Raw genomic sequence first — 27897 nt, 5'->3', positions numbered from 1 at the left:
ACAAACTGTTGTAAGGTTTTATTACCCACACCCCCGCTAAATCTATATCTATCTGCTGCTTCTGCCTGGCGGTAAAGCTTGGGTGGATGATGATAGATATCCCAGTGTGAGTAAAAATCCTTCACAACCTTTTTGTTCAATCACAATGTATCGTTTCACATGGGTTTTTGGTGTTTTTTCATTGTCCATCCTTCAATGGATGATCCTCCACTGCTTCAATCTATGCATGCAACAAACAAACACACAATTGAAATTTCTCATTCTTCGCTCTTGATGACGCTATCTAGCGAAATATCGACATTTTGTCCAGTTCTTTTAATTGCTTTCTGTTTACAGTAAAAACAAAAAAAAACCCAGCCATTACTAAGATTTTTTGCTTTCCCCCCACTCTTTCTCTGTTTTTGGTGATTTCCTTTCCAAATCCAGAAACCAACCAAAGATGGTAGATCAGAAACACTTCCATTTGTGTCAGGTATTTAATTGTTTTTACATATCCATATGTATACTGTCTATGGTCATTTTGCAATAATGAAGTCAAAATTCAGTTAGGTTGGTTTTGAAGCTCTAAAGCGTTTTCCCCTCGAATTTATAGATTATTTTGGGTTCTTCTTCGGCTACAAGACAAGAAATCCTCAAGGAAATGGGCATCTCCTTCACAGTGATGGTATGTGAAATTGTGTTATGGTATACAAAATTGTGTAGATGACATGGTATGTAGCATTGTGTTGATTCTCAGTATCAAATTTTATGTTGGGCCATCAATAGTTTGGAACTGGCTGAATAAGTTATACGTAACTGATATACAGACCGCAGATATCGATGAGAAGGCCATTCGCAAGGAGACCGCAGAGGACCTTGTTATGACTCTTGCTGAAGCCAAAGTAGGTTTCTTTATTTGATCTCAATAGGTTTTGGAATATACATAGCATGTCTATGTTTTTTTATTTTATTTCAATAGGTTTTCTGCTTTATATGTATATGTGTATATGTTTCTTGTTTTATTTCAATAGGTTTTGTGCTATATATATGTGTGTGTGCATGTCTGCATGTTAAGAAGCAGACCAGGTCTTGTGGGAATTAGAGACATTGTGTAATTTTACCGGCAAAATATATGAAAACTCAGCATTCAATACTCTTTGCCCTAAAATTAAAACTTTTCTCTGTATGAAGCTAGATCTTGTGAAATGTATATGTGTAAAAACCAGTTCATTGATCTCAGCAAGTATGTATTTTGATTGGTTTAGAAAAAGAATTTAAGAAGTTGTGCTTTAGATCTTATCTCATAGCCCCCTTTGTGTTAGGTGATGCCATGCTGAAGGAATGAGAAACACTCTTGTATAGGACAAGTTGGACCTTTGCCATCTTTATTGTGAACAGAGAGTTAACCCTTAGATAAAACGTATGTCTAAACTACCTCTACCATGCCTGCACCATATTTTCAAAAACGGAAATGATGTTATTAGTATAAAGTGAAAGCATGCATAAGGGTACTTAATAGGTCTATGCCATTAATCCTGGCACAAATGTGCGCGTGTTGGATAACCTTATCTATATCATTGTTATTACTTGAATTGGTTTCCTCCATTTGTCCTCCTTTCTTTGTATATCTTGACCCTTCGAGGGGAAATAGCATAGGGCAACTTATAGTTCTTGCACCTCCACATATACTTAACATCATGGTCTCTCACTCAGAATATGTGGAGCTTTCTCTTGAATGCATGCATGTAATAGCTCTGTTATGAGAGGAAAGATTAAGGGTCTTTAATCGAGGAAGATTTGAGAAGTGAAACATGTGACTAGGGTGTCTGGCTTAGCTAAGGTGGAGAAGCTAAGATTTGTGGAGAGAAAGCGTGGCGTCATTTAGGATTGCGATATGCAGAGAACAAGAAAAACTGCATGGCCAATGCTTATGTTGCTGCAAATCATTGAAAGGTGAGTAACGGTATGCATGATATCTGTGCACATTCCAATAGAAAAACTGTACTCATGGGAATTTCTATTGGTGTGAACATGTCTTGGTGACTTGTTAGGCAACTTCTACAATATCCTTAACAACTGTGGTAGAGAAATTTGCCTCTGCTTGTGCTGGTGTGTTGGACATCTACCTCAGATTTACCAGCTTCTTGCATTCCATCTGAATGATGTGCAAGAGTCTTGGGGGGTATTTAGACATGATAGGGTTTATTATTGACAAGCTTTTGGACTATTTTACCTTGTGGTGTGGTCATATATTTTTATTTTCGTTACCAATAGGATATTGTTGTCTGGTGGTGCCTTTGCCTCCACCCACTTGGTTCAATAGTTTATGGTGTTTGAATTTACTGTCTCCCTTGTGAGGCTAGATGGAATGGTGGAATGGTCAAATAAAAATCTCTGTTTTTTAAAGGCTCGAGAATGAACAATGCGCCATTCAATGTTCTATTAGTTGTCTTATCCATTCGGCAAATATTGTATTATCTCGTGAGCTCTTATCGCATGAGAAGTAAATTCCTGCCACACTCTACATGTGTCTCAAAGAGAAGTTCAAGAGCATGGATACATTGCTGTGAAATCTTTCACCCATATTATTTTTATGCAGTTACCTTGGTTCAAGTGAAACTCGGAGTGTTGATGGTCAATCACATGCATTGGTCATGGCGCAAACCTCCTGAAGGCAATGCAATCGATAGAAATTCCTTGAATTTATCCTGTACAAGGAGAGGCAGTTGCACGTGGACAACTGTGAGGAAGCCATTTGCTTCTTCTTGGATTCCGAACTGGATTGCAATACATCAAAAGTGATGAAAAATATACGTTAAGCTCCAATTGTTATTAGATTTTGCCGATCCATGGTATACATGATACTTCTCATGGCCTGAAGAAGGAAAAAAATGAGAAGATGGAGACCTGATGTTGAGCTGTCCCAGGTAGTGAGTGGCACTCTTTTTCCCTTAAAGTGGGATGTTCATCTGACGAGTTATTGTGGGCGAATATCCTTGGAAAATAGTATTGGCATATGGACATGCTTATCAGCTATTTGAGTATCCCTAACAACAGTTCTTTGTCACCATTTTATTAAGTGTTTGCAGAAAGGAGGAATGCAGTACAATCTCAATTGTATAATTTTGTTTTTTATTTCCCTCGATACGTTGGGTTTGTGGCATAATTGGTGGATGCAAAATGGATTCTGCTTATATGGACAAACAAACGTGGTATTGTTGTGCTTATTAGCTGTTTGAAAGGGCTTCTTTGTTGGCAGTTTGTAACATAAGAATTTTAGATATCTGTCACCAGAGAAGGGGGTGGTGTAGAATCTTGTGATTTATCACATAAGGCACATTATTGCCTGTTGTGATGTTTGCTTGTTTCTTGTTTCCATGATGGTTCATGGAGAATCCTGCCGTGTTCATGGAACCATGCAACTATTTTGGATTGTCTATTACAATATTCAATATGAAAGGAGAGGAAGAGAGAAAGAGAAAGACCACATATCGTGGACTCTTGGCTGAGATTTTAAGGGGGAAATGTTTCAGTTCGTCCAAAATTTGGATGTTTAGCTATGTTGAGAAAAAGTAAGTGGATAAAGCACTATAGAAAAAGAAGGCAAATTTCCTCGCATCTTAGGAGCATTCATCATTTTCTTCCTCTTTGCTCTTAGTGATATTGCGTGGTAGTACACACTGTTCTGTGACAAATCTTTTTAAGAATGGTCATTTAGCTGTCATTTGGAAGATTACATTGTTTATTTTGTCTCATTTGGGTCTTCAATATCAATAAATTCAACGTAAGTATTTATTTATTTCTGCACTGTTGAAACTTGATGCATCGGTGCATGTCCTTTTGAAAAATTTCTCACATCACTTCTTTTGTCAAATGCATGATCTTTCTCTACTTTTTGGCTGATGTGCAATTAAACGTGAGACGTGCAAAGCATGTTGAAGAGGCTTTGAGAGTGTGAATCCATGATCTGTCTGAAAAAGGCAATCTGTTCTTAATTCTGATGACACTGAAATCTTGCAGGCAGAAGCAATTCTGGCAAAAATAGCAATGCTAGATACCAACAGGTCTGACAAGAGGCCAACTCTTTTGATTACGTCAGATCAGGTTTCTAAGAGTTCCTTTATCAAAACTTTATATTTAGCAAATTCATTCCATGCATCCCTAACTATCTCAAATTTGGTATTAACATGCATGAAGGTTGTGGTGCATGAAGGTGTTATAAGAGAGAAACCCATCAATGAAACAGAGGCACGGATTTTCATAGAGGGTAGGTAATTTTAGAATGTTTCTGCCATTTGTTTTGTATTGTTACCTGTATTGCCATTTTGGCTTCGTTGAACTGCAAAGCAACATTGTTCAGAGCTTTGCATACAAAGAGCCACTGAGGGAAGGACGATGGATTCTCTCAGTTTTTTCATTTTTTTGGTATCATTATATTCTTCACAATAAAAAGTTTATAAAAATCTTCGTGTGTATATCCAAGGGGAGTATTCTGATGTTCAAAGAGATGATTGTCTATTGTCTTATGTGCTGTTTAGTGGCTAATTTCTACCCAAGCATCATTCATACCTTTAGGTATTTGTAAACAACCTGATTCCATGGTTGTGTGTTGAATTCACTTGTGCTCTACCAATGATTATCTCATAGCCTTGCTTCCACCCTGTGCATTAGTATAGTCGAACAGGATACGAAGTTTGAACAAACATATTTTTTCTCTTCATTCTGTCTACTGTGAGATAGTATTTACCTGAATATTTTTCTATTCCTAAACTATACCCTCAGTTTGTGCTTGTAGATTATGTGTGTATATATATAATGTTTATGGCTATCTGAAGCGCAAAACAGATGATTGATACCGAGCCCTATCATGTTTGATAGGCTATTCAAGAGCTCCAGCAAGTACTGTTGGGGCAGTCCTTGTCACAAATCTAGACACTGGTAAAAAAGTACGAGGGATTGATAAGACTGAGGTATAGATGTACAATAAATAGTAATTCTTTTTATAATCAATTAAAATCGATTATTTTCTCTTTGGATTGGACAATTGAGGACTCTTTTAACCCACCACTGCAGATTTATTTTCATCCCATACCCGATGAAGTAATCGACAGTTTGGTAATTACTTTCCAAGTTTATATCAAAATTTATAAAATAGGTTCACTTGCCTAAAAGGAATCATCAAACTAATATGTTTCACATTTTCTCTCGTAACTTTTTCATTAACTGTTAGAATAATGAATTTAATCCAATTAACATGTATAGTTTTTACTATGTACATACACAGTATTCTAGTTTATGTACATATGCACCTACAATTGTGAGAAATAATATGGTTAATGTGAGATTCACCTTCATGCTTTAGTTTTCCAGGTAAAAGAAGGTTCGATCTTCTATGCTGCAGGTGGTCTGATGATAGAGCATCCTTTGGTTACACCTCTAGTGGCAGCCATGGTATACATACATCCATTTTTCCATCCATGCATATATGCAACCGTCCACACATACAATGATATATCCATGCATGCAATGCAATAACTTGCATGTTAAGTGTTTCTCTCTCTTTTCTTAGTTGCCACAATAGTGTCATAAAACCCACCCTTGAGTTTTAAGCATTTAAATTCATCGGCAAATGGCTGTGGATTGAATTGGGGTGATGTGTTTTGGTGTTTGTGTGTATTAGGTTGGATCCATCGATAGTGTCATGGGTCTTCCAAAAGATCTCACATTAGCCCTCCTTAAGGAAGCGTTAGAAGAAGCTCCCAAGTCATGAAGCAGAAAATGGTGAAATCAAATAGAGATTCCTACCAATAATTGCAATTGTGCTCATTCAGTTCGTGACATGGGATAGGAAATTGAAGAGAGGATTAATGTGCACAAGATTGGCCCATTGTAACACGCATGTTTTCAAAGAAACTAGAAATGGTATCATGAAAAGCACATTGAATTTTTTTGCAGCTCAATTCTAACTTCTGCATATTTGATGTGTTATTGTGATGTTCTCCTACATGCTCATTGTGACAACCATTGTTAATGTCTATTCCTATGCATTCAATAACCAAAAATTTCTGACCCAGAAATTTAAATTTTTCATTGCCCCACAATTTACTCTGGGTAAGGAAAAATTATGCTTTCATTGCATTATCATGATTTTGTATGTGAGGCTTTAGGGAAAGCTAGTTTTTAGAAACGCCATTAAACCATCGATCATCTTGTCACTTTTCGAGTGCTAATAGAAGAAAGTCATTTGAAATGTGAAGCATTGTAGTGTTTCTTTGTAGACTTCAAGAAAGCTTTTGTTAAGTGTCCCATGAGAACCGTTTGAGATGGAAAAAATCAATATACATGAAGGCGTGCTTGTAATTTCTTGATTTATGAGAAAGTGAGTGTATGGGAGGAGGTGTTTTTTTTCCCACTAGCAGCATTGGTGCTAAAAGAAGGATTTTTGCTCTCATCCACTCTTTTTGCTTTTATGCATTGATGTTTGGGAACAAGTTACCAATGTGTTTGTGAAGCAAGAAGGCATTGAAGAAATTACCATAGAGAATATATATAACATGCTTTTGTTATATGTAGATGAAGCATTGGAAAATTGTTTACATTGTAAGCTAAGTGTCAAGACTCAAGACAACCAAATACAAGGTTATGCTCCTTAATACTTATCACTCAAAATAAGGATAAACCATTGCATTAAGTACAATATGAGTCAATTGAAACCATAGAAAGCTTTAAAATATCGTGCGCTTGAGGTTCTCTCTAGTCATGGATAGAATGAATGTGCTACTCATTGCTTAGAAGTTGGAAAGTGGCTTTTGTTATGCATTGGAGAACATATGTGGTGTAGGAGAAATTAAATGTTAGGATCTCAAGAAATACCACTTTGACACATTGGTATGTTTTTATGGGGTTGACGTATGGAATATCATTTTCTCAAGTCTACTTGGAAAGAATAAAATTAGGTGATTGGGAATCCTCTCACAATTAAAGGGTGATTGGATACATGCTTAAGGTTCAAACAAAACCCTCACATCGACTTTAGAGGATCACATTGGAAGGAAGTAAAAAGGTTGAAAAGTGAAATTGTCGAGTTTAGATGGATGGAATATATGAAGAAATGTTTTGGAAAAAGGGATGCAACTCATTTGCTTCAAATGTGTCAATAGGTTCTCCATGAATGAGACTTTTTTGCAATGCTAATGTATCACAACTTGGGGAAAATATAGAGGGTCATTTTCACACATTATATTACATGCGTGAAACGTGAATGAGTTTTTCTGCAATATTAATGTAATATGTGGAGGCTCATGTTTTACACATTATGTTGCACCACACATTAAAATCGTCTTCTTCTTCTCAAAATAGGGAAACCACAATCCCTTTGTCAACCATTCACACCATCCTTCAATCGACTTACCTCACACTCTCTCTTTGATGTGAGATGAGATGTTGGGGCAATATTCTTGAACTTGGTTCCATGTTCTAGAGGACATGTATCATTCCCTCCAAAGTGTGTTCTACAACATTATAAAATACATGTTCACAAGAGCATGGACAAAGAAGAGGACATTGCATTCGATGTGAATACTGAAGCAAGGGTCCAATATGTAGAATATGTTGTAGCACTAATTGACAAACACACACTTCTAGAAACAAAGTCGACGATGAAAAACCAATCTGGAAGGCTTGGCTCGAGCAAGGCGAAGGAATAACTTCATAAAGGCGTAGTGACCAACATAAGGTTCATGTCATTAGGCAACTGTAAAATTGTGATCCACTACTAGTTTTAAGTCATATGGTGGAGAAGAAACACATGCCATAAAAAAACTCACTTTCTTTCAAGCACAAAACTTGTGATGTAATGTGTCTTACGTTTGACTAAATGCATATAAACATCATCGCACTTTTGCATATAAAACCAACATGGCTTTTTTGCCTTGTTCATGGGCAAAGTATTTTGAATAGACAGATTGAGGTGCAACACATTTGGCTGATAGGAGAATTTACTAAAAGTGGGAAACCGATGAAGATACCCAATGAAGAAAAACACATGCCATAAAAAATCTCACTTTCTTTCCAAGCACAAAACTTGTGATGGAATGTTTCTTACTTTTAACTATGTGCATATAAACGTCATCACGCTTTTGCATATTAATTAACATGACATGACTTCTTTGCCTTCTTCATGGCCAATTTATTTTGATAGACACGTTGAAATGCAACCCATGTGGTTGATGGGAGAAATTACTAAAAGTGGCAAACCAGTGAAGATGCTCAATATGGTTTAGGTAATAATCTATAAATAAATGGTGGGAGAAAATGATTAGTTCATGCACTTATGAAAGTCATTACTTCATAGTCTCTTTATTATAATTATATATAATGACAAGCATTTTGTTTCATCTCTAGGTTTCACACAACTAATGTAATTGTAGTCCATGTTATACACATGGCAACATCAAAGCCAATGTATTTCAAGTGAACATACAATAAAAACATGCCAACTTGGATTATACACAAAACCCACGCAAATGGGAACAAGAAAAGAGAAGTGTTTTACATACTTGGAGTTGTTCTTTGTATGCCCAATGCCAATAAGACTAACATTAAGTTATCTTCGAGTCCTTGTGGAAAACTTTCGAAAGGGGGTAAAAGAGGATGAATTTGCTAGAGAGAGGGGCATTTGAGCTACAATGGTGGTTGAAACAATAAAAACCCAGGGGCAATTTCAGGAAAGTAAAGAAAAACACATGGAGTTTAAATGACATGCTGGTAGACGATACACATGTACGTATTTGTAGGTATCATTCATGATCTCCTTGTGTACCCTTGGTCAAGCAACTAGGCGAAAAGAAAAAAGGAGGATGAATTGGTTATGGAAGCAACAAGGAAAAATGCAAAGGGGTAATTGGGGAAATAAAGAAAAGCCCAAAGAGCTTTGAACGGTACACAAGTAGACGACACAACACACATATATAAGAATGTATGCAGTTTCAAACATGTTAAGAGTAAGTAGGTAGGCAGGCAAGCAGAGGAAAAGTCAATGAAGTCCTAGTTATTCCCTCAAGTGCGCCTAGAGAGATCGTATGTAGCGTGCAATATATACATTGTTTCGTAAGCAGGTCCTAGATATTCCCTCAATCGAGGGGTGGGCACCTACTGGGTCTACCATTTGAGAAACCTTCTCCGCTTTTCTTTATTTCCTCCCAAAAATGCCCCCGAGTTTTTATTCTCGTGGGCCGATATTGGCCTCTATATTGACGCTAAAAATATCTGTCAGTCTATCTCCCTCTCATCCGTGGAAACAATATATGCACATTGCACAAAGGCTTTCTCACATAGGGGCATTTGGGGAATTAAAGAAAACTGAGAGAGAGAGAGAGAGGTATGTATGTACAATGGACATCATATATATGTAATGGAGGACGTGGAGGCCTTCGTTGTCACCTGCAGACTCGCTCGCTCGCTCGCTGCCTCCACCTCTTCACCTCTGCACTAGTAACTACACTACACTGTTGCCATGGCCATGGATCGATCACCTCTCCTTCCCAAGGTAAGCCAAAATCTCCTCCTTCCTCATCCCTTCCCTCGCAAGCTTAACCTAACCTTCTTTTATGTCTCTCTTTCTTTCTTTCTCTCTCTCTCTCTCTCTCTCTCTCTCTCCTTCGGGTTGCATTCTTCTCTTTCTTCTTGTGGAAGCTCATTTTTTTCAGTTGATTACCCAGCATTATGAATCCAATGCTTCCACCTGGAACATGCCACAAATTGCATTAGCAAGCGTATTCGCAAAGAATGCAATGTCTAACTTTTCTCCTTCGAGATGGAGAATCATAAGCCGTATTCCTTTTCTGTGGCAAAGCAACTTTTCTTAATAAGGAAACCCACACTTCCTTCAGAGGGGTGTCTAAGATAATCACCACATAACATTGTTGAAACTGAACAAACTCGTCTTTAATCCAGATAAATATGAGAAAGAAATATTGCATAAAAAAGGCGTTTGATTTCATGTTATAATGCGTCATCGCACTAAATAACATTTCTAATAAACTCCATTTATTTTCTGTGAAATCGAGAATCAGATTTATTTATGTTTTCCTGTGTGGTTAAGTCAATGCTTTGCGATTCTTTATAATGGTGGTTTGCATTATGAAATGAACATTTCTGGTTTGCCTACACTGGTAGGAAAGAAACATTATGAGACAACGCTGCAATAATACTTGTCTCCTTTGGTATGCGACAGAAATATAATTACCTTTACCTTCCGAAGCCAACATTTCGTACCTAATCTAGACTTCAGAGTTGTAGAATAAGGAATGATCTCCTTAGATATCCGGCAGAAGCCATCACTTTGTATAAATTTGATACCTTGCATTGTTAAGTGAACATTTATTCCTTAATCTTCGGACCAGAAAGAAAAGATAACGTGAAAGGTTACAACAATACTGGTTTACTTGGATATTGGATATAAATTAGATTGCTTTGGTATATATAAATACATATAGGCATACATGTTGTCCTAGATATACTTGTTAGACTGGAGTCCTCAAGTCACCGAAGTGTCCCAAGAAAGATCTCCCTGTTTATCAAATTTATGTCTCTTTCTTACATTTCTCATTTTGAAAAAAAGATTTGATTACGTCTTTCTCTTTAGACCAGATTTGAATACGAAGCATCTTATAGTAATGGTTCTTCCTTGAATTCAAACAACCTTTGGCACTTTCTTTGTCTCTTTTAGGTATCTTTTCTTGTGTGATAGTCGTAGATTGTCTTTGATACTTTCTTTCTCTTTTGGGTATCTTGTCTTGTGTGATGGTCATAGGTTGTTTGTATAAGGAGAATTTTGATGATGGTCTTTTTTGTTATGCTTGAAGCAATGATCTGGGAGTGATATCAGCAACCATTCCTAGTACTCCCTATACTTGAAGCAATGTTATGCTACACATGGATGTAAAACTAGTGGGAAGAAATTTGCATCTGAATGTCGGTGTGAATTTCGTAGTTGGGTAGAAAGTGAACTTATGAATCTGTCCCTGATGCTTGGTGTGAATTGCTGGTGTCCGAAAGTTCGTTTCACTATTTATTGTTTCCAATATCAAAATACCAACATTTTCAATCATATTCACATTAAGAAATCTGAAATAAATGTTTGCAAATGCTAGTCGAAGTAGACAAATTGAATTAAAAGATACTGCTCTTCAGTGTTAATAAATAAATGCTCTTCTCGATTCATATTTACAAGGCATTGTGATATTTATAATATTGATGTTCTACATTACATCCTAGTTTCTAAAGTACATGCATTTTTTTCTAGAAGGAAAGCGCTGAAAAACAGTCAACAGGAACCGATGAGAAATCTCCTACTGACTTGGAGGTTGGGGATTTGGTTGGTGTAAGTTACTCTTAATACTCTTTCCAAAATTCTCTAAAATACTCATTCTTCTCTACAATTTCTCTTATTCTATGCACCAAGTTATGGTTCAATATATTAGTCATATCCGCCCTCTTGTATGGAGCAAAGATACAAGATCAAGTCTCTGCAATTGTGGAAGTTGGAGAAACATTGAAAGGCCATTAGCTATGATTGCCCCCGTTAAGGATCAAAACGTTAATACCACATCAGATAGTTAGAGCTAAGTCCCATGGCCTCAATAGTCATGGAGGCACTTTTCAAGACATGATTGGATATGTAAAATCTGGGAATTTCCTAGGGATAGCTGTTTATAGTTGGCTCTTTCCTCATCTATACAACTAGTAGAGGAAGGTGAAACCAATTGCTCGAGTGGACAAATGAAAGATGGATGCACTGCCACGTTTTGATTATAGCCTTGATTGACCACTTTTAGCTACAACTAAATGAGAGAAATAAAGCAATGAAAACAGATGCCATGAAAGTGATGGACAAAAAATAAACTTGGATCAATCCAAAAGTGTGATTAGGCATAAAGATGGCCTTTATAGTCCATCTTCTTACATACTATTCCTAGATTTTTTAATTATTCATGCGACACACATGTCACCCCCCTTCACACAAAGTGAGTTGGGAAAATATGGACATTATCTCATCAACTGTGGATAGAGAAGGGATATGGAACTAACTTGGATTTATCCAAAAGTTGATTAGGCACCAAGATAATCAGTTATATGTCCCTCTTCTTATGTCTGTCTCTGCCTAGATGAATCTGGGAGTGTCAACCTCTACCTCATTCACTTATAAGGACAACCACTAAACATCTTTGACTTGAGTATCCTACTCCTCTATAGAGAGGTTCACGTCCTTATAATAGAGGCCAAACTTGGCCAATGAGATGAATCATGATTACAAATATGGGGAATTCATATTACCCATACTAATAAATAACAATATCAGAGTGAAAGAGATTTATTAATGTCTTTTAGTCAGACAGAATAAGAGATTACATATGAAAATTTTGTCTCATTTTTTAGAACAAACAAAATTAAGTGATTATTACTAAACATACTTTTACTAAAGAATCTAGTTATCTAAGCACTTAAGTTTCTGAAGTTTGGTAGAATAAAACTTTGGTGTTTGAAACATTGGAATTTTGTAAGTTTTTTTGGATATTCTAGTAAATTCCCCAAACGTAAAATAGTTTGTATGATAAGTATACTTAATTTATTTTGGTTGAATTTGACAGCCGGCCAATGTTGGAATTTCCCGAATTCTACGATTGGTTAGTTCGTATGCATTCTTCTGTTAATGCCTTTGAGATTTTTTTGTTACGAGTATTTTCTTTTGATATTCTGGTTTCTGGTGAAGGCTAAACCCGAGATACGGATCTTGATCATAGCTACCATTGCTTTGTTTGTTGCCTCCATTTCAAATATATTGCTGGTAGGTAATAGGCGTAATTTCAACTTTATCTTGGGTTCTTATAGTCCCATCTATTCTTGGGTTCTTATAGTCCAATCTATGTGACATGATGCCAGACAGATGAAACGAATGAAAACAAAAGCTAATTTACTTCAAGCTTGTTATTTGGATGTCCGGTCTGAATCTGAAATTTGAAACTTTCCTGACAGCCGAAGTTTGCAGGAGAGATTATTGACATTGTCAATGGCCAACTTGATACACTGGATCAGAAGAAAACAGCAGTACGAAAAGTCAACAATACAATTCTTGAGATAACCATCATTATAATTATAGGGTAATTTTTTGTTTTTCATACTAATTAATTCCTAGTCAAAGGTTCATATTTGCTTCTCTGTTCTTTAAAATAGATATCTGATGGTTTGTTTATAAACTACATCCATGAAATGTTTATCTAATTTAAAGTATGGATTCTGTAAGTCTGGAAGACGTGCTTTACATTTAATTGTTTTGTGTATCCTGGTAAATATTTCATTTACCATTTGGTTTCTGTGCTGCACTGAAAAATATCATCAATATTCCTGTCCATACAGCATGGAAAAATGTGCTTTGAATTTGAATGTAATCATCTGTACACTAGTTGCATCTGACAGAGACTATAATAGTTGGCTAATGGGTAATCTACGTGGGTATTAATATTGAAGTAGTTTTTCAACAGGCCAAAGTTTATTCTTGTATTTCGTTATTTTAAAATAAATGTTCACCCAGCAGTTAAGAGTTTAGAAAAAAGCTAAAGAGTAGTAATAGATACAAAATACAGAATCTACGAAGATGCTCCTCTATCAGTTAATGGCATAAAAGAAACTACACCCATATCGGCAGACAGGAAATTCGAATCTGCTTATCTGTGCATAATTATCTAAGAATATGAATAAAGCCTTCTGACCTAGGCATGCTCTCTGGAAAAGTAAATCACCATCCTTAATACAGAGATTATGATTCAATATTCTTTCTGAGATCCAATATTATGTGCACAGCTAAATATCCCTGTTGTAAGATAGGTCACCTGTAGTAGTAAGCTAATCCGAAGGTGAACATTGCAATTCGGTAAACTCTTCTGTCAATTACCAACTACATCCCTGGCCATTTTCAGACTTATCTCAAGGTTTTTTGCAATACCCCAATGTTTAGAAGCCTGCAATGTGTTGGTGCTAAAATTTCTGAGAAACTTGCAGTTGAACTTCTGAAACTCTTAGAATTCATTGTTGGATTTCTGTGTTCAAAACTCTTAAGGTTATATATTATGTGGTACAGAGCAATAGCTGCAGCTCTCCGGGCATATCTGTTTACAGCTGCGAGTGAGCGTGTTGTAGCACGTTTAAGGGAAAACCTTTTTGGCCATCTTATAAACCAAGTAAATTGGTCTACTATTTACTGTTTTCTGAAGTGATGATTTGTGTGCATGAATCATTACATAAGTTGTACATTTCTCTGTACAGGAGATAGCATTCTTTGATGTGACGAAAACAGGGGAATTATTGAGCAGGCTTTCGGAAGATACTCAAGTCATCAAGAATGCAGCTACAGTTAATTTGTCAGAGACATTGCGTAGCTTGACTACGTCATTAGTTGGTGTCGGTTTTATGTTTCAGACCTCTTGGCAACTGACATGTAATAAATGTTTGCCATCTTTAAAAAATCTATATTTACTACCCTTGAAGACATCAGTGAAAGCTGGATAGATATCCCTACTATTGTTGGGCATGCATGCATGTTATATGCACATGCAAAAGTTTGTTTTTGTATTCTTAATGTAACGTGTTCTAGAGATTTTATGACCACACTGCACTGTCATTACTCTGTGTAACAAATGCCCTCATGTCCTTCCTATCATACCACTAGCCATTAACCTTTTCGTAGAAAAATATTTAGTGCTTTTAGAATGTGAACTTGGTTTCTTTATTCTTTCTGGAGTTGGTCTCCGAAATTCTAAACAATGTGAGAGAGTGGTTTTAGTCTATGTTGTACTATGTAGCCCGTTGTTCCTCGTTTTTCAGTGTTATGTGACTGAATTGTTTCTTCTTTTTTGAAGTGCTCTCTTTGGCTATTGTTCCGGCCATCTTCTTTGGTATTAGAGCATTTGGTCGATATCTTCGTGAGCTCTCGCATAAGACCCAGGTTGCTTCAGCTGTTGCAGCATCTATTGCAGAGGTACTTTTGTGAGACAAAAGAAGAGGAGAACTCTGGAATGTCCAAGTTTGTCTTTATTTCCCCAAATACCTCTAAAATTTTGTTATTTTGCCAAATGCCCTTGACTCCCAAAAAGAGCAATTAAATGGTTGATTCATCCCCTTTTCTCTATTTCGAGGTTAAACAAGGGTGTTTTGAAAATAATGAATATCCATGGACATGGGAAAATAAAGAATAACTCAGTGATATTTTGGAGTTTTGCCCATTAAAAACAATCTTCTTATTATTCAAACTAAGGAGAAACACCAACTTATTTTTTTCATTTAGGAATCATTTTCAGCAGTTCGAACCGTTAGATCATTTGCTCAGGAAGACTCTGAATGTTCTCGTTATGGAGAGAAGGTCGCAGAAAGTCTGAAGCTTGGGCTTCGGCAAGCGGTAAATGTAGACATACAATAAGAGATTGAAGACCATTTTAGAACTTGTTACCATTTTAACAGTGTATTGATGTCCTTGTAGCTTGCTGTTGGTCTCTTCACTGGAGCTGTCTCAGCCGCATCAACACTTTCGATTGTGGCTGTCGTTGTTTATGGAGCTAACTTAACCATATATGGGAAGATGACAACCGGTTCTTTGACTTCTTTCATACTTTACAGCCTTACAGGTGTTGACATATAAAAAACTAAATGCATGTTTGTCATTCATTTGCGTTATGAATATTGTTGGGAACTTTTTTTTGTAATCTCACACATGCAATTCTGAACTCCTAATCCTTGCCTTGAAAGTAGATTGTATCTCATTGATCAAAAGTAAATATATTTCTCACGAGGTCATGTAGGCTTGTTTCTAGTTGCAAACATAGGTCTAGTTTGATCTCCTTTTTGATGGAAGTAGTGTGCATAAATTTTGTAAATCATCATTTTAGGCATGTAAATTCTCCATTTTTCTGGAAACTATATGAAACTTACTGATTTCTTCTTTATGGTTTTGTGTTTTTGCCCAGTTGCCTTCTCACTGTCATCACTTTCTAGCTTATATACTACAGCTATGAAGGCAGCTGGTGCTAGTCGACGTGTGTTCCAACTTTTGGATAGAGTGTCAACAATGCCCAAATCAGGAGACAAGTGTCCACTTAGGTGAGGCCAAAGAATCCTTAATAAATACCTTGTAAGAGAGACTATATCTTAAAAAGAGAATTCTTGAGTATTCTTCAATAATGATCAAGCCACATGAACACATTATATGAATGATATATGTTCCTACGAATCACAGAGGCAATCAGAAATTTCTATGAACATATTATCGTTCCTTTATTGGAAGCTGACAAGTATGTTAATGGTTGATGTATTATATTCTACTTGTACTGTCATTCATATTATGCCTTTCCTCAGTGATGGAGATGAAGGGGAAGTGGAGATGAAAGATGTTTGGTTTTCTTATCCATCACGTCCAAATGAAGATGTGTTGAAGGTATGCCATTTGAGGTATGATGCATGTCATTTTTGAATCAAATTATCCAATATGTCTTCTGAAATGTAATAAGATTTCATACTATCTTAATGCATAATGCATAGAGGCATACTGTTTTGGTTCATATGTGTGTGCACTTGTGTACGCCCACCATTTTAATATCTATTGATAGACTGTATTATTCTGATGGATTTAATGGAACATTCAGGGAATTTCCTTAGAATTGAAATCTGGTGCAAAAGTTGCTCTTGTGGGACCAAGTGGAGGAGGAAAGGTGAGATTGATAATATACCATGGGAACAGAAAATCTGTTATTCCCAAATAACTTATGCAGGGTTTTGTGTTTTACAGACCACGATTGCAAACTTGATAGAGAGGTTTTATGATCCCAAAAAGGGGAGTATTCAGCTTAATGGGGTTCTTTTACCTGAAATATCTCATGAGCATCTGCATGAAAAGGTATTGATCCCACAGTTTTGAAGAATTAAACTATGAAATAAGGAGATAGTGTCCTGACTTCTGGATGAAGAAAAATATCCTGAAGTGGCATGTAAAGACCAAAATGGAAACTCAGTTTCATTTGTAAGTACGCTAGGATACATATGGAAGACATTAATATCAAATTACTTATACCTGCATGAAAAGATATTGGTTGCATAGATTTGAAGAAATAAACTAAGAAATAAGGAGATAGTGGCTTGACTTCTGGATCATAAACTTGATTTTGTCTCCAAGTCATGTGTGTGTGTGCGCGCGTGCACGTGCACGAATACACCAGGATACATATAAGTTGGTAAAGTACACTGAATGACTAATGCATTGAACAATAATTTCAATTGTATATTTTGATTGCTTGACAAGAATGGTCACTCTTTCATCTGTTGAAGGTTAGCATTGTGAGTCAAGAACCAATTCTGTTCAACTGCTCTGTCGCAGACAACATCGCGTATGGACGGAGAGGAAAGGCATCCTCTGCTGATATTCAAAGAGTGGCCGTAAGATTTCCGTTTGTTCAAAGAAAATGTTAAGATTATAGACTAAACAAGCCAGTTACAGCAGATAATAACTCAAAATTCCTAAATGGAAATATTATAGGAAATGGCAAACGCTCATGAGTTTGTTGTGAAGCTTCCACAAGGTTATGACACACATGTTGGTGAACGTGGTGTGAGATTATCAGGAGGCCAAAAGCAACGAGTAGCAATTGCTCGAGCTCTTCTAATGGATCCTCGTGTGCTTTTATTAGACGAAGCCACAAGTGCTCTTGATGCTGAGAGTGAATACTTAGTGCAGGTAGAATTTCTTTACTCCTTGACTACAGTATCAATTCATGGTTACAAATAATAATTATCGATTTCGGGTATCCAAACGCCTTGATATCGTCAATTCTTAATTAGTTCTTTAAGCATTCATTCTCTTGATATCGTCACCTTGATCAAATTTGTCTTAAGCAGTAGTGAATTATGTCTTGGGTAATTTAGGATGCCATGGATCGTCTTATGAAAGGAAGAACCGTTCTTGTGATTGCTCACCGTCTTTCAACTGTTCAAAGTGCTGATATGGTGATCGTTGTGTCTGACGGTCAGATTGTGGAAAAGGGTAGTCATGAAGAACTACTTTCTAGGCAAGGTATCTATGCTGGTCTAGTGAGGAGGCAACTCCAAATCTCAACTAAGGATGCAATCTCATCAGACTAGGCAACATAACCATTTAATTTAAATATTATTTTGTCCCCTGAAAATATGCAATGAGAATGTGCACTCAATACTGTTCATAAAGTGGCTCTCAAGTATTGTTTGCTCCATCCAATGACACATGTTCGCTCATAATATGTTCAATGGAGAGTTATGCTGGATTCGATAACAATGCTAAATTCTTTCAAACTATGAGTTTATGCCAATGAATACTAAGCATTTTTTTTCAATGCAACATTTGCCGTTGATAGTATAGTATTGAATCTCATATGTTGTTCCATTGATATAGCCTGCTGTGTGGCTGGTGCTACCTTACCCAATATTTAATGCTAAGTGGCATAACATTGTGGTTTATCTTTTGACATCAAACTACAAAGAATGAGAGATGTCGTATATGATGATTAATAGATTATAAATCATTGTTTAACTCGGCTTTAAACATTAAGAGTGAAGAATCTTTATATCTACTAATGCTAAATATCTTTTAACTCAAGACCAGAGAGCTTAATTATGATTGCAAGAGTTTGATGTAGGTAAAAGTGACAGATGACATCTTGAAATGAATGGAAAAAATAGGCTTATCTTTTAGGAAATTCAATGAAACCAAATGTTGATTACCAACCCAGTACACTATGGCTATTGTTGATCGATTAACATATTATGTGTGTGTGGATCACAATAAATGTAGAAAAGAAGGGTGCATGTAAAAGATATTGATGATATTTCAGAGTTGCTCTCTAGGGATGGATCTCACTCAAACAAGACAACCACTCCGCGATCCGTTGATAATACATGTACAACTACACTGATCAGTCACTGTGTTTGATCGCAACAAACTATATGCCATCCCATGAGTTCTTTTACATCTCAATGTTATGTGAGCAATCTTTGTTGTTAACATTTATTGTGAAGAATAAATGTATCTATGGACATCTAGAACATTCCAAATGTGGTGGTGTTGTATCAAGTTCTATCACACCTAGAGCATCCTAAGCGAAGCATTGCATTGAGTCATCTCATTCAAGTAGAAAGCATGTGCTTAATCATCAGTAGGTTCTGTGTTGTAGTTTGGAGTTTCTGATGTTACTTGATAAGGTCCTACATACACTTGGCCACTACTCAAATTTTGTTGGTTTGCGCATGTCATCAATAGAAAGTCCCAATCATCTTTGGTCATGGTAATCCATGAAAGAGTTGATCGAAGAATCAGTAATAGAACTTCCTGCTGATTGTATGTTGTCCATGTCATCCTCTATCTCCTTTGTCTTTAGCTTTTAACTTCCTAAAATCTACAGCTGCAGACTTTGCCAAGGTTCTTGACTTAGTTGCGGCAAGAACAAAGTGTGAAACATTGACACTGTATTATCTGCCTCCACTACATCTACTATGGTCACAGTATCAAAGCATCTCTTCCCTAGAGATGCTTCACCTAATACTTTCGAGTGGCTAAGCAACGATGTCCAAACCTTGATATCTGGGTCAAATGGCATTGTTAGAAGCATCATTTTCGCTTCAACCAAGAAACCTGATCGTGCAAGGAGATCAACCATACAATTATAGTGTTCAGCTGATGCTACAATATTGTAATCGAGGGTCATAGACTTGAAATGGTGACAACCTTCATTCACACATCCTGTCTGACAACATGCAGATAGAAGACCAATGAATGTTACATCATTTGGTCTTATACCTGAACTCAACATGCTTTTGAAGTACTGAAGCGCCTGTTGATAATTTGAACATCCTGCAACCATAGCACTCCATGTCACTACATCCAAATCTAAAGAATCATTGAAAATGTTACACGCATCCTCAAAGCTTCCACACTTAATATACATATAAACAAGGGTATTGGCAACCAATACGTCTGATACAAGACTTATTTCAATGCTGTAGGCATGCACTAATTTGGCTTGATCTAGGGCACATATGACTGAGCAAGCTTTTAGAACATAAGCAATGGTTATGTTACTTGCTACAAATCCTTCCTTTTGCATGTCTCTAAAATGTAGAAGAGCCTCTTCACAAAACCCATGTTCCACATCTCCAGCAATTAAAGTACTCCATGTTACTACACTTCGTTGTGTTAATTTCTCAAACACATCATGAGCATCAGTAAGACTCCCACATTTTATATACATGTCCATAAGTGCATTTCCAACACTAGTAACCATCTTGGAATTACTGCTTTTGATATAATTATGAATCCTCTTGCCATGGTCCAAGGAAATCATGTTTGTGCATGCCTTTATGATGCTAAGGTATGTGACATCATTTGGTTCTATCCCATTGTGTCTCATTTCCTCGAACAGATCCAGAGCCTCTATACAAAGCCCTTGAAACACATATCCACCAATCAATGCACTCCACGTCACCACATCTTTGACAGATGATTTGGAAAACAAAATATATGCATCTTCAATGGCACCAGATTTGCTATACATGTCAATTAGTGCACTCGCAATATGCATATCTCCCTCTATCGAATTTTCCATTACATATAAATGAATCAACTTACCTTCCAGTGATGCTAACACTGAAGAACAAACCTTGAGTATGCTTATAAAAGTAGTTGAATTCGGTTCTATACCATATGAATGCATCTCATAGAAGAGTTTCATCACCTGATCACAATCCTCACATTGAGCATATCCATTTATCATAATGTTCCACGATACCACATTTCGGATTGTGAATGTATCAAACATATTCTGAGCCCTTTGAATTCTCTGACATTTGCAATACATATCCAAAACACTGTTTCGGACACGCTGATCTTGCGATAACATTTCATTTTCCATAATAAACATATGAAATCTCGTGCCTACATCCAGCAAAGACATGTTGGCATATACTTTCATCATGCAAATACACGTGATCCGATCCAAATCAAAACCTTCACAAATCATTTGTTGGAAAAGTTGCAAAGCTATGCTGTAATGACGGCAATTTATGGATCCTGAGATGATGGCATTCCAAGATACAACATCTCTGCTTGAAATGTTAAGGAAGACATGAAACGAGTCCTCAAAGGTGCAGCATTTTGCGTAGAAATCCACAAGAGTGTTTGAGACCATCAGGTGGGTGGGGGTATGATGACAAGTTTCAATGACGTAGGCATGGATTCTCTTACCTCGTTGCAGGGAGATGCTCTGAGAACAGGACTTCAAAGCAGAGACAAGAAGCTTGGAGATCATCAGACATCCCTCAGCATCGAGAGTATATATAATACAGAGATATGTATAATAACAAACGCATTAAGGAAATTGAACCCAATAACAGGCCCGATGCAAGAGGAGTGCAGGCGTTTATATGTGTGTGAATAGGAGAGGAGATATAAAAAATCAGTTATTCCAACTCCCCTTCTCTTATTGCTCCGAATTTTCACTTCTTTTATATTTCCAATTATATACACATAGCAATTGCTTGCTTCCTCATTGCTGTCTTCTTTTTTCTCGCACAATATGCATTTTACTACCGGTGAGAAACCTCAAAAGTGACGTGAAAACCCACAAAGGGAATTGACCACATGTCAGGTTCAGAATGCTGCAAACCCATTTACACTACTCTGCAGAGGCCAACTAGAAGCTTCAAGTAGACCTCAATCTTGATGTCGTGTTTCATACAATAATGGAGGCTCAGGGGTATGTTTCAAAATAAGTTGTTGAAGCTCATGCCCCGGTGTCTGTTATGCATATCAAGTCCATATCTTAATCTTGCATCAGGGTTACATGATAGGCCTAGTTGCTAACTTTCATGGCTACGGCTTATCTTTAATTCTTTTTGAGTATTCAACCCACTTGATCTTTTGTAGGGTGAAACTTACCATGCTAGAAAAGAAAGATATATTAACTGTCTTCTAAGACCAAATTTGGCCCATGAACAATTTAATTCGGAGCCACGATTTGTCCGACCCAATCGAGGGATTCTTCTCGTTCAACTCGTAGACCCTAAAACCTAAACTTGGATTTATTAAAGTTGGTGGTTGATCTGTGTTTATTTGACATGAGCTCGTTGAATGGGAGAATGAGGATAAGGTGGATGGAAAAGGCACATATTTCTAGCTATATTGCAAACGTGGCCATGCATCTAGATGCATCCAAGTTGGTCCTAGAAATGGAACATTAAAAGATCCTATTTACCACATCGAAGGTCAATACCAAATAATTATTGGATACAATACTTCTAAGTAAGACATCTGTAAGAGAGACTTTTGTTTATAGAAGCCAACTTTGAGAGGTTTTTGTAGAGCTTTGGAGGTTCTCTGGGTTATTAAATCCAATACCTTTCTATGATTTAGTATCCTATATGCATTTCTGTAGGGTTACAAGAAAATATTTCTTGATTACATTGTTTTTATTACTTTTTCACTGTCAAAAGAATCAATTAATCAGATAGTCTACTTTGTCTAGCATGCACAAAATCAGTTGCCATGTCCTTTGCTGCCAAAGCCATTAAATTGCTCCCCAGCAAGATCATTCAAATATACCATATGAAAATAAGCTGCATTCTCGTGGAATCACCATACAACGAAAAGGACTCATGAATTGATCGAATACTGATCATTATCATCATCGAATTAATACGTTCCAATTTGATGCCCACCCAACTGTTTACCACATTTTTTGCTTTGGAACTCCTCCTTTCCAGTTTTCTGTCGGGTGAGTTTAACGAGAAAATGCAAAATAATTGACCTTTCTTTTTGCTGTTATGCATCTCCTCAATCTCTTTGTATCTGTTCATCACTATGATAATATACATTATACATACATACATATTTTTCTCTTTGAGAAGCAAACCCTGCATATATGTATAGACAGATGACTGTATCTTTATACATATTTGTTTCTCTTGTTCACTCGAGTCTATGTAATGGTAGACTTTGTTTTAATGATTTCACTGCAAGTAGTTTCTTTTCTCTTATGTGGCATCAATATCAGAAAAACCCATCGGAAAACAATCAATATTTTATAATGCATTGAAAGAGACATTTTTGAAGGAAGAATCCCCTTTGGGGATTCTTGGCCCTTGTGTGAGAGACTCGCCTTTCAAAATGCATGATATATTTCTGGGTTTTCAACGGTCATATCGTCTCACCCCATGCTTAGTGTAATTTCTTTAATACCGCACTCAAAACCTTCATCTTCTTCTTGTTCATCAACATCTGCATAGATATTGGACATTAAGATAAACATTGCAGCAGCATTTCCATCAAGTTTCAATGCATGCTTAAAGGCTTGTCGTCCTAGCTCTCTCTCACCATATTTATGACATGCACCTAGCACTGTACTCCAGACTACATAATCGGCTTGGAAAGGCATCCTATCTATTGTCATTATTGCCTCATCCATTCGCCCTGCACGACCAAAAAGATCAACAAGACAATTATAGTGTTTAATAGTGGGCACAATGCCAAATTCTTTGCTCATAGATTCGAAGTACTTCTGTCCCATATCTAACAATCCCACATGACTACATGTTGTAAGAAGGGTTACGAAACTGGTATCATCTGGTTGTATGCCTTCTTCTATCATCCTATTTAGCATGCTGAAAGTAATTGTGCTTTCTCCCTGTCGACTAAAACCTGTAAGCAATGCATTCCATGTCATTGGATCTCGCAAAGGTGATGCACAAAATGCTTGATGTGCTTCAATCATGCTCCCACATTTTCCATACATTTCAATGAGAGAAACCCTCAGAACGAATTCATTTTCCAAGCCAACTTTTGGGATTTGTGCATGGACCTTTCTCAACGAATCTAAAGCTGCTACATTGCTGTACGCTTTCATTATGGCTAAATATATTGCAGATGAGGGTGAAAGACCTTGGTCTTGCATTTTTGTGAGTAGTATGGAAATCTCATCGCTCTTTCCTTGCTCGGCACACCCTGTCATTATAATACTCCACAAGACAACATCGGGAAGCAAGCCTCCCAACTGCATCTCTTGGAAGCAGCTGAAAGCCTCTTCAAAATGCCCCTGCTCACTATATCCAGTGATAAGTGCAGTCCAAGAAACTACATCTTGAACTTCCAGTTTGTCAAAGGTATCAAGCGCCTCTGCAAATAAATTACATCTTGCGTACAGCCCTACCAGAGAATTTCCAATGGATGGGTCAGTTTCAAAACCTTTCTTGATGATCTTGTCGTGCAGCTCTTGAGTCTTGTCAAGATTTCCTGCCTGATATGTAGCTCTCAAACTGCAAAGGAATGAAATTACATCGGGTGAGATTCTTTCTAGTTGCATACATTCAAAAAAGTGAAGCACTTCTTCCCCAAGGCCTTTGTCAGCATATCCCGTCATCAGTGCTGTCCAGGATACAACATCTCGATGTGATAGGTGGTCAAACACTGCTTTGGCTTCAGAAAGGGAGCAGCACTTTCCATATGTTTGCACTAGATCATTTCCAACACAAGAATCTTGTTCATACCCTTTCTTGGTGACCTCGGCATGCATTTCTTGAACCTTTTGTAGAACTCCCAAGTTGCCACAAGATTGTATGATATAAGCCATTGTCACAGCATCTGGAGATATACCATCTAATTGCATTTGTGTATAGCAGTCTATTACTTCATCACCAAGGCCCAGTTCACTGTATCCTCTTATCAGTGCAGTCCACGTAATGACATCCTGAACAGAGAGCTCCTCAAAAACTTCTTTTGCATCCGAAATGTAGCCTCGACTCGCATACATGTCCAACAAACTGCTTCCAATTATAATGTCATGCTCATAACCTTCCTCTATGATGTTCGCATGAAGTTTTTGGCCATAGCTGACTTCTCCTATGTTCTTACATGCTTTCAAACTGAAGATGTATGTGACAGAATCGCAAGACACTTTCATCTCTTGCAAGCAATCAAGTGTATCTTTATAGAGCCCCTGTTCAGCATATCCTCTTATAAGTGTGTTCCACATCACTAAGTCTGGTTCTGTAACTTTTTTGAAAATTTTTCGGGCTTCTACGAGTGAACCACAGTTTGCATACATACCAATCAGAGCAGTTGCAATTTGTTGATTAATCTCATCCCCCCTTCTAATAATATCGCTGTGCAGCAGTTGACCTTTTTGTAGATCCCCAGTGATCCCATAAAGCTTCAAGATACACACATACATTGATACATTTGCTTGAACACCATCTTCTTCCATGTGCTGTAGATATTTCAATGCTTCCTCACTATGACCACTATCAACATATCCTGATGTAATACTACTCCAAGATACAATGTCTCTAACCAACAATTTATCAAACACAGATTTAGCATCCAAAAGTAAACCACATTTTGCATACATATCTATCAACACGCTACTGATAAAGTGATCTTGTTCATATCCTCGTTTTACAATTTCATCATGCAAGAAATAGCCATGATCTATGGCTTGTACTGCACCACAAGCTTTCAAGCTGCAAACATATGTAGTGGCATCCAGATGTAGCATTTCCTCTTGCATTTCCTTACTGCAAGATAATGCTTTATCACCAAGCCCTTGGTCAAGATAACCCGAAACCAAAGCACTCCACGAGGGTAAGTCTCGAATGGCTAAATCATTTAGTGTTCCCTCAGCTTCTAGCAGTAATCCACACTTTGCATACATGCCCACCAGATTGCTACCAATAAACAGATCATCCTCGAATCCGTCTTTGATGATATAATTGTGTATTAACTGCCCTTTTTCTGTTGCTTTTATACTTCCACAAGCTTTCAGGATGCAGACATATGTGACAGCATTAGGATAAATTCCTTTCAATTGCATCTGAAGAAAACAATTCCATGCTTTCTCAGCAAACCCGTGCTCAGCATATCCACCTATTAATGCAGTCCATGAAATCACATCTTTCACAGGAAGCTGATCAAATATTTCCTCGGCTTCATGAAGAAAACAACATTTCAGATACATATCCATCAGACAGTTAGCAATAAAAGGATCTTTCTCAAATCCATTCTTTATGATTTGAGCATGTAATGTTTGACCTTGTTCTATGGAATCTGTAATGCTGCAAATTTTCAGAATACAAGCAAAGGTAACTGCATCAGGATGCACATCATTTTCCTGCATTCTCTGGAAACAGTTAAGGGCTGCTTCTCCGAGCCCATGTTCTGAATAGGCTGTAATTAATGAAGTCCAACTGACTACATCTTTATCTTCAAGTTCATCAAAAACATCTTGTGCTTCTTCAAGCAAACTCAATCTTATATACATATCTACCAAAGCACTACCAAGACGATTGTCTCCTTCATAGCCATCTTCAACGATACTTGCATGTATTTCTTGGCCCTTGTCTATAGCTACTATAGCCCCACAGGATTTCAAGCAGCACATAAAAGTGATAGAATCTGGAACCATACCCTCTACTTGCATCTGTCTAAGACACTCCAGTGCTTTTTCATGAAGGTTGTTTTCAGCATATCCTGCAATAAGTGAAGTCCATGAAACTACTTCTTTCATTGCAAGACAGTCAAAAGCTTCTTGTGCCTCTTCAAGAAAACCACACTTTGCATACATATCCACCAAAATACTACCGATATATGGATCACCACCAAGTTTCCTCTCGTCGATCTCTTTGTGAAATTCTCGACCTTTCTCTATAGCCTTTGATCGGGCACAAGCCTTTAGGATGCAAACAAATGAATTCGCATCTGGTGAAACACCTTCAAGCTTCATTCTTGAAAAAGAGCTAATAGCTTCTTCATAAAAGTTTTCCTCCACATATCCAGCCATCAGAAGATTCCAAGCTGATACATCTCGGTTTGGCAATTTGTCAAAAATTTCTTGTGCAATTGACAAAGAACCACATTTCACATACATATCTTGCAAAGCATTGCTGATCGATGCATCATTAAAACCTTTGCGGTCTACCTCAGCATGTAAATCTTTCCCCTTTTCGAGAGATCTTAGCAAACCACATGCTTTTAAACCATATATATATGTAACACGATCCGGATCTACACCTTCACTCTGCATTTTTTCCAAGCATTCCAATGCTTCAGCCAGAAAACCATGGTCAACATATCCTGCAATTAGAGTAGTCCACGAGACAACATCTTGATCTGGAAGCTCTTCAAATACATTGTGTGCTTCAACAAGTGAACCACATTTAGCATACATTCCCATCAAAGAACTTGCAATGAATCGATCACTTTCTAGCTCTTCTTTCACAACCTCAAAATGCATAATCCTACCTTTCTCCAAGCATTTCAGCTTTGTACAAGCTTTGAGCAATACATTGAATGTGTACCTACTAGGGAGAAGATCAACTTTCAATTCTTCATACAAATCAAGTGCATTTTGTGCATTACCAAACCGAACATACCCTTCCATGAGAGAAGTCCAGGAGAACTCATTCAAATGGATAATTTTATGGAAGACCTGTTCAGCCATGGTTGGATTACCACATTCAACAAACATAGGGACAAGGTAGTTTCCTATGTCTTTATGCGTCTCAAGGCCATGGCTGCATATGTGTGCGTGGACATGTCTGGCATGTGTAAGATTCCTTTGTTTCCTGCATCTCTGTGAGAGAGCAGTAAGGTCATCGAGAGAAGGTATAGGATTGGGACCGTGAAAGGAGAGGATGGACTCATCGAGGGTGATCATGATTACAGCCTACATACAAATAATGGGTTCTACTGAAACAACAAGATAAACCCAATTTCGATCATTTAACTGCTCGACAGTCTTGTAAAAATTCCAGAATAATGCCCACAACTTCCCATAATTCTTGAAAGTAGCCCACTCTCCCCGT

The 27897-nt window shown here is 37.2% G+C and overlaps 4 protein-coding genes across 7 annotated transcripts; 2 read left to right on the top strand and 2 right to left on the bottom strand.

Annotated features, from left to right (window-relative positions):
* Positions 1-42: 42 nt before the first annotated feature.
* Positions 43-5983, top strand: LOC147865174 (uncharacterized). 2 transcript variants are annotated; one of them, XM_087317937.1, is made up of 9 exons: positions 54-472; positions 593-664; positions 807-881; positions 4000-4083; positions 4177-4246; positions 4858-4949; positions 5053-5094; positions 5350-5430; positions 5660-5983. In XM_087317937.1, the coding sequence occupies exons 1-9, from the start codon at positions 440-442 to the stop codon at positions 5747-5749; spliced, it is 639 nt and encodes a 212-aa protein (XP_087174063.1). In that variant the 5' UTR covers positions 54-439; the 3' UTR covers positions 5750-5983. The 2 variants fall into 2 exon arrangements, with proteins under 2 accessions (XP_087174062.1, XP_087174063.1); XM_087317936.1 differs by having other exon boundaries at positions 43-472; positions 4000-4246.
* Positions 5984-9415: 3432 nt separating this feature from the next.
* On the top strand, positions 9416-18409 carry LOC147865173 (ABC transporter B family member 25-like). Of its 3 annotated transcripts, XM_087317933.1 has the most exons (17): positions 9416-9526; positions 11285-11362; positions 12630-12665; positions 12752-12826; positions 13015-13139; positions 14117-14216; positions 14302-14473; positions 14895-15013; positions 15320-15430; positions 15512-15656; positions 15996-16128; positions 16384-16462; positions 16671-16736; positions 16814-16921; positions 17350-17457; positions 17558-17755; positions 17944-18409. In XM_087317933.1, the coding sequence occupies exons 1-17, from the start codon at positions 9494-9496 to the stop codon at positions 18157-18159; spliced, it is 1902 nt and encodes a 633-aa protein (XP_087174059.1). In that variant the 5' UTR covers positions 9416-9493; the 3' UTR covers positions 18160-18409. The 3 variants fall into 3 exon arrangements, with proteins under 3 accessions (XP_087174059.1, XP_087174061.1, XP_087174060.1); XM_087317935.1 differs by lacking the exon at positions 17944-18409 and having other exon boundaries at positions 17399-17457; positions 17558-17726; XM_087317934.1 differs by lacking the exons at positions 12630-12665; positions 12752-12826.
* A 737-nt stretch (positions 18410-19146) lies between these two features.
* On the bottom strand, positions 19147-21430 carry LOC147865172 (pentatricopeptide repeat-containing protein DOT4, chloroplastic-like). Its single transcript, XM_087317932.1, has one exon. It carries the CDS (start codon positions 21351-21353, stop codon positions 19446-19448), a length of 1908 nt encoding a protein of 635 aa, XP_087174058.1. The 5' UTR covers positions 21354-21430; the 3' UTR covers positions 19147-19445.
* A 1164-nt stretch (positions 21431-22594) lies between these two features.
* LOC147865171 (pentatricopeptide repeat-containing protein At2g39620-like) lies at positions 22595-27897 on the bottom strand. Its single transcript, XM_087317931.1, has one exon. It carries the CDS (start codon positions 27747-27749, stop codon positions 23250-23252), a length of 4500 nt encoding a protein of 1499 aa, XP_087174057.1. The 5' UTR covers positions 27750-27897; the 3' UTR covers positions 22595-23249.

This window comes from Azolla caroliniana, unplaced genomic scaffold (assembly GCF_043228905.1).
Source record: "Azolla caroliniana isolate FFs.n. ecotype wild unplaced genomic scaffold, voAzoCaro1.0.p SCAF_4, whole genome shotgun sequence".
NCBI lineage: Eukaryota > Viridiplantae > Streptophyta > Polypodiopsida > Salviniales > Salviniaceae > Azolla > Azolla caroliniana.
This window is presented reverse-complemented; position numbering and strand designations above follow the sequence as displayed.